Source organism: Propithecus coquereli, unplaced genomic scaffold (assembly GCF_000956105.1).
Source record: "Propithecus coquereli isolate 6110/MARCELLA unplaced genomic scaffold, Pcoq_1.0 Scaffold167, whole genome shotgun sequence".
Classification (NCBI taxonomy): domain Eukaryota; kingdom Metazoa; phylum Chordata; class Mammalia; order Primates; family Indriidae; genus Propithecus; species Propithecus coquereli.
The window spans coordinates 2,095,738-2,101,793 of record NW_012141302.1 but is presented as its reverse complement, the minus strand read 5'-3'; the positions used below and the strand labels follow the sequence as shown (position 1 = coordinate 2,101,793).

The following is a 6,056-nucleotide window of genomic DNA, read 5'->3' as shown; positions in this document are numbered from 1 at the left end:
TTTTGGCTGCTATTATTATTATTAAAATTTTCCCTGTTTTGCTCCTAGCTTGAAGGAGGAGAAAATGAAATGCAGCCTATTATAACTTACAAATAGTTCTGGACCAGTTCTATCAAATTCTCTAAACTCTGAAGACTCGGGTATATAAGGACAATCAAATTAGTTTGACCACGGTTTCCTTCTTCTGTCCGAAGTGTCTATATTTTAGATCTAACAGAGTCCTCATTGATTTGTGAATGTGAATTATTGGCAAGGGGATAGACATAGTGTGTAATGTAACTATAAACACAAAGACAATTTCAATGGAGCATTTAAACCTGAACATGTCCTGATTTGGATAGAGAAATAGATTCTTATTTTTGACTCTACAACTTACGCAGTTTCTGTAATTATCAGTTTTTGGATACAGAAGGTTTCCTTCACAAAACCTTTTGTTTCCCAGGAAAAGACTTTTTGTTGCCAGATAAATCAGTGACAAAAAGACATATTTTACCAAAAGGTTTGTTACATAGATTTCCTGTTTACATATCCAGAAACATGATTACTTTTTTCTTATTGGCACAAAGACTTCTTTCTTACCTAAAACGTTTAGATGTGTACCTCATAAGAGAGCAAATGAAACTATTTCAAAGATAAAGTAGTTACTTCTTCATTATTACATAAGCTAAAACACAATGAAATATTAATGCTATTAGCAGAGCAGAATCCTAACCCAGATCATCTGAGTTTATGACTTTAATTAACTAACTTTGCTCTTTCCAAAGAAATGCATACCAAAGATGCCAAAATCACTTATGAGGAGAAGGAAACACTATTTCTAAGTCATTAAAGAAAGCCAAGAGAAACTGCCTATGGACAATTGGCTTAATCTAAGAGTTCATCTTTCTCTGCCTGAAGTTTCACTGAGCAGATGTTCCATTTTTCTCATTTTTCTTATCTTCTCGAAATATGATTTTAAAAACATCCAGAGGAAACTTTAAAATTTCATGAAGGATGATAGTTTAGATCCCTTTTTGTACCTTCCAGAATTTTCTTCTTCAGGCATATTATTCAATTGGAGTTCATGTTTGAAAATAATTGTAAACCCGGAGAATTCGTGTGCCCGAAAAGAAGGAACTTATTTGGGCAAAGTGTAGAACACCAGTAGACTCAAGGGAGGATAATTGTTTGCAATGTAGTTGCTCTATGTTCTGAAATATTTTTTTTGCTCTCCACTTTTTTAGTGTGTATAGGAAAAAATCCTGTCAGCCACATTAACTCCTTCTCTTATTTTTAATTCCAAAGTTAGTTCATGACTCAAGTATAATTTACTTGCTTAGGGTACAGACAGGGATGTTCACCTAATGTACATGTTCTTCTGCCTTCCAGCACTGTTACTATTATGTAATACTGGAGCAAAAGGTGGAAATGCAAGACCGAGAACAGGGTTATCAGAATGTGGGCTGAAGCCACAGCAGGACTAGTAGAAAATATGATCATACCGAATTTGCTGTATCAACAGTAACTGGCACTTTAAATTATTAAAGTTAGAATATTGCGATTTTTCAGGTGACAAAGTCTGGCTCTTGGTTTGACTCTTAAGATTACTAGTTAGAACACTGCTTTGTAGGGGATATCAAGCTCTGGGTCTCTGCATTGCTCTTTTCAGGCCGTTCTCTAGAACACTGTAATGTATTGGAACATCCAATTAGTCAGGAAAATAGATCCTTCTCTGCCACCTCAACATGGTCAGCATCACAAAAACGTGTTAAACTTTATCTTTTTATGCATGTAACTGTTTAAAAACAAGTAGAGAGGCCCCCCAGTATCTCCTCTCTCAAGCTGAAAAGAGGACCAAATCGATGTAAGAATGCTCTACTTTCATACAAGCAGACTGCATAAGTTCCTCAAATACAAAGGCAATTCGTGAGTGGCTCTTTGACTGACTAATTGCATAACCATGGATATGTTACTTTACTTTTCTTAGCTTTAATGTCCTAACATGGAAAACAAGAATATTAACAGTGCCTTCTTTAGAGTGTTATTATCAAGCAATTAACAAGGCACCTAGCATAGACATGCTCAAAAATATTTATTATTAAATGTTTTCAGTCTAAATATTAACTAATACAAAATCAAATGAAATACATTTATTTACCTTTGACTGCTGAGCACTTGCTTACCACGTTGATTTTAAAAGCTTGGTATATCTAACAGAGGTCAACCACAAAAACAAAAAACAAAAGTTTATTCGTTTGTTCAACTAAAGAGTAAAGTAAAATCAAATCCTTCTTGTTATAGGCAGGATAATAATTACCTGTCCAAAGTTCAGAAGCTCTATATTGTAGTACAGGCCACTTGTATTTAACACAACTTTCCTTGAAGACAATCCTAATGAATTAAAAGTATTACTTAGAATATTAAAGCACTTTAAAATATGTACTGATTGCTTAACATTAAAATGATGCCAATAGGCTTTTGATATTAAAAAATAATTTACAGATTTTCACTTCAGGTGTGGAGGACTGAACTTCTAAAAATCCAATCCTCCTGCAGTTAACTCTGGACAAAGCATATTTATGACTTCCAATCACCTCTACGTGTTTTTAAAAGGTCCAGTACCTATTTCCAATTTCAGAAAAGTATGCTTTCTTGGTAGATCTTTTATTTACAAGCTTGCTACCTTCAATGATATAGATGATTCAGAGTTGTCATTTCTGTATCGTTCTGAGTGTTTTTTTACCAAAAAAGGAGGGTGGGGGAGGGATAAAAACCTTAAAGGAAGTTTTCTCAAGTAACACAGATTCTTTCCACAATGGAATATAAAATATGTATTTAAAGGGTGGAGCATACCAAAAGAGCACAGGAGTCAACCTAAAAGAGCTCTCAACATCCAAAGCTGGAATAACTTAACCAAAAAACATATAATAATGAATAAAATAAATATCCCTGAGTCCATACTGACATAAATAACAATTGAATAAATAAATAAACAAGGAGAAAAGACAAATTTACCTCAGGAAGAATTTCAATAAATGTAGAATACAAGAGTAATACTTGCTAAAGACTAGATGAACCAATTGATGCTAAAACCAGTGGGTTATTTTGAAGAAAATCAGGGTATTTACATACTCTCAAAGTATCTCACCCAAGATATTTATTAATTACAAAAAGGAAGCCAGTAACATTAAAGTGGAGAAACCTGGCAGGTACCACCTCAACTGAAATCAAGGTAACATTATTAATTAGAGATATCAACATCATGTATACTCTGATATGATATACTGAGAAATTCACAATGCTTCTGTGGTATTTTTGGCAAAAATGCATAACCTCAATCTAATCATAAAAAAGCATTAGACAAATCCATACTGAGGGGCATTCTACAAAATAATTCATCAGAAGTCTTTAAAGGTTTTAAAGTTATGAAAAACAAGAAAAGGTTGAGGAACTGTTACAGATTACAGGAGACTGAGGAAACATGACAATTCTTTTATTTATTTATTTTTTGAGACAGAGTCTTGCTCTGTTGCCCAGGATAGAGTGCCATAGTGTCAGCCTAGATCACAGCAACCTCAAAGTCCTGGGTAAAGCGATCCTCTGGCCTTAGCCTCCAGAGTAACTGAGACTACAGGTGAGCACCATCGAGCACGGTTAATTTTTTCTACTTTTACTTGCCCAGCTAATTTTTTCTATTTTTAGTGGAGATGGGGTCTCACTCTTGCTCAAGCTGGTCTCAAACTCCTGACCTGAAGCGATCCTCCTGCCTCAGCCTCCCAGAGTGCTAGGATTAGAGGCGTGAGTCACTGCACCTGGCCAGAAACATGACAATTAAATGTAACGTGGGAACCAGGAAGAGGACATCAGTGGAAATACTGGTGAAAACTAAATAAAGTCTGTAGTTAATTATATTGTACCAATGCTAATTTCTTAGTTTTAAAAATTGTATTGTGATTTATAAAGTTGGTCAACATTAGGGAAAGATGGGTGAAAGATACATAGGAACTCTATCTACTCTTTTGTGGCTTTTCTATAAGTCTAAAATTATTTCAAAATAAAGTACAAGAGAATATTTAGAGAAATCTTGAAACCTTCCTAAGGCAGATAGGAATTTATAGTCTATAGTAAAATTTATAAAAAGGGTCAATATTTAGGATAAAAACACACACACAATTATCTGCAAGTGTATGTGATTATGGAGAAATTTCTTTTAAAGTTCTCTTCTCAGAAGATGACTGCTGGCCCAGTATTAAATGAGAATCAAACCACTGAACCATATCATATAGTTATTCCAAGAATTACACTTGAAATATACAATATTTAACATTACAAGGCTCTGCTTTATTGCAACTAAGTGGCAAAATAAATCAGTACTCCATTAAAAATAAAAGCAATTCTTAAGGTTTCCAAAAACAAAGTACTTACCAAAGGAAAAAAGATGAGTTACAGGAAGCTGTATGTATCTTTTCTCTTTTTTAAAGAATTCACAATCTACAACAAACTAAAATATAAAACATTCAATTATTAGAAAAAATAAACTTTATAGTAAAATATCTTTACTTGATGTTTGAATAGAAAATAAAAGTCTATAAACCTTAGCTTTGGAGAAAGTATCATCTATCACACTTAACTCTGGCTATACTTAAGTGGCAAGAATTCCTCAAGATGAGATGCTATGCTGAGAAAACAATAAACAAGCTTAACTTAATTAAATCGATAAATTATTAGAGGGTCATTTCTATAACAAGACATTCATAGCAAAGTTTTTTTATAGTTATTTTAGGTATTTGTAGAAGGACATTAAAGGATGGATCAAAGCATTAAAAGCCAAGGCAAATTCAAGATTAAGGGTTTGGATAATGTATTTCTGAATACTTTCAAAGTCAAAAGGAAAATGTGGTTTTGTTACATATATTTTTAAAAAATTATTCATTTCTTATTTATACTCAAGGTTTTTGGAGACATACTGTCATTCATCAATAGATAGCTAATGTTATTTATGTAAGATTATTACAGGTTAGTTATAATAAATGCAAAAAGATTTATTACATATGAAGAAAAATGCTTTTTAAAAATGTAAACCTAAAAAAAAAATGTAAACCTGTAATGTGACATCTACATCATTATAATTTTTTCAGTGACAACATTTCTTTTTTAGTAACATTTCTACAAATGTGTAAGAAATTTGCTCTCAGTTATTTGCAAAAAGAATTGTTTCTGGTAAAGGAATAATTTCATTAAAATAATCTCCACTGTGCAATCAGATTATTTTGAAGAGCTGAAGAAATAAATAATCTGATGCCTAATTGTAGTTAGCAAGCAGTTTGCTGTCTACAGACAGTAGAAAGCCAGTGGTGTCTATCCTAGTCTTTTCCAACTACATCTTGGATACGTTTGAAGCAGTGTTACTTTGCTTGCCTGTTGGGTAGATTTTTGATTGTTTTTAAAAGTGAAAAACAAATGAGAAAAATTGCTATTAGTCTATAGTACACACATGGGGGAATAAAAGGAAAAACTTGTTAAGAAGTTTTGCTTTTATTTCTCCCTCTTTACTTACAAGGCAAAGAACATAGATATTTTCATTACAGAAAACAGCTGTTAAAAGATTAGAGAAATGACTTATTGAACAGATTATTCATTATATTTTTACAAAGTACTTTTTGGTGAGCTTTACCTGAGACAGTGAAGCAGTTTTTAAAAGCAATTTAAATCACTTTGCACAGTTATTTAAACTAATAGAATTGTTATTATTGCTTTAAAAATTTGGCTGTGCCTTTAGTTTTGCATAATTGGGTAACTCCCTATCCATGAAAGAGAAAATTCAAAGGTCTGTCTCTAAAACATCCAAGGTAAGTAAATTTCTAATGGCTTTAATTATTTTGTTTTCTGTCATCAAGAAAAATGCAGATAATTTCATATTTGCATTTCCAAAAATACATTAATGTATCAGTTGAGGCCAGACACAGTGGCTCATGCCTGTAATTCTAGCACTGTGGGAGGCTGGGATGGGAGGATTGCTTGAGCTCAGGAGTCCAAGACCAGCCTGAGCAAGAGCAAGATACTGTCTCTACTAAAAA

At 32.9% G+C, this 6,056-nt stretch overlaps 1 protein-coding gene across 1 annotated transcript in view; it reads right to left on the bottom strand.

Annotated features, from left to right (window-relative positions):
• The window catches only part of PGAP1 (post-GPI attachment to proteins 1), a 125,253-nt gene that overhangs the window by 44,701 nt on the left and 74,496 nt on the right, over window positions 1-6,056 (bottom strand). Inside the window, 4 exon segments of the mRNA XM_012641638.1 lie at window positions 1,482-1,510; window positions 2,138-2,189; window positions 2,297-2,370; window positions 4,405-4,480. Coding sequence (XP_012497092.1) covers window positions 1,482-1,510; window positions 2,138-2,189; window positions 2,297-2,370; window positions 4,405-4,480 — 231 coding nt within the window.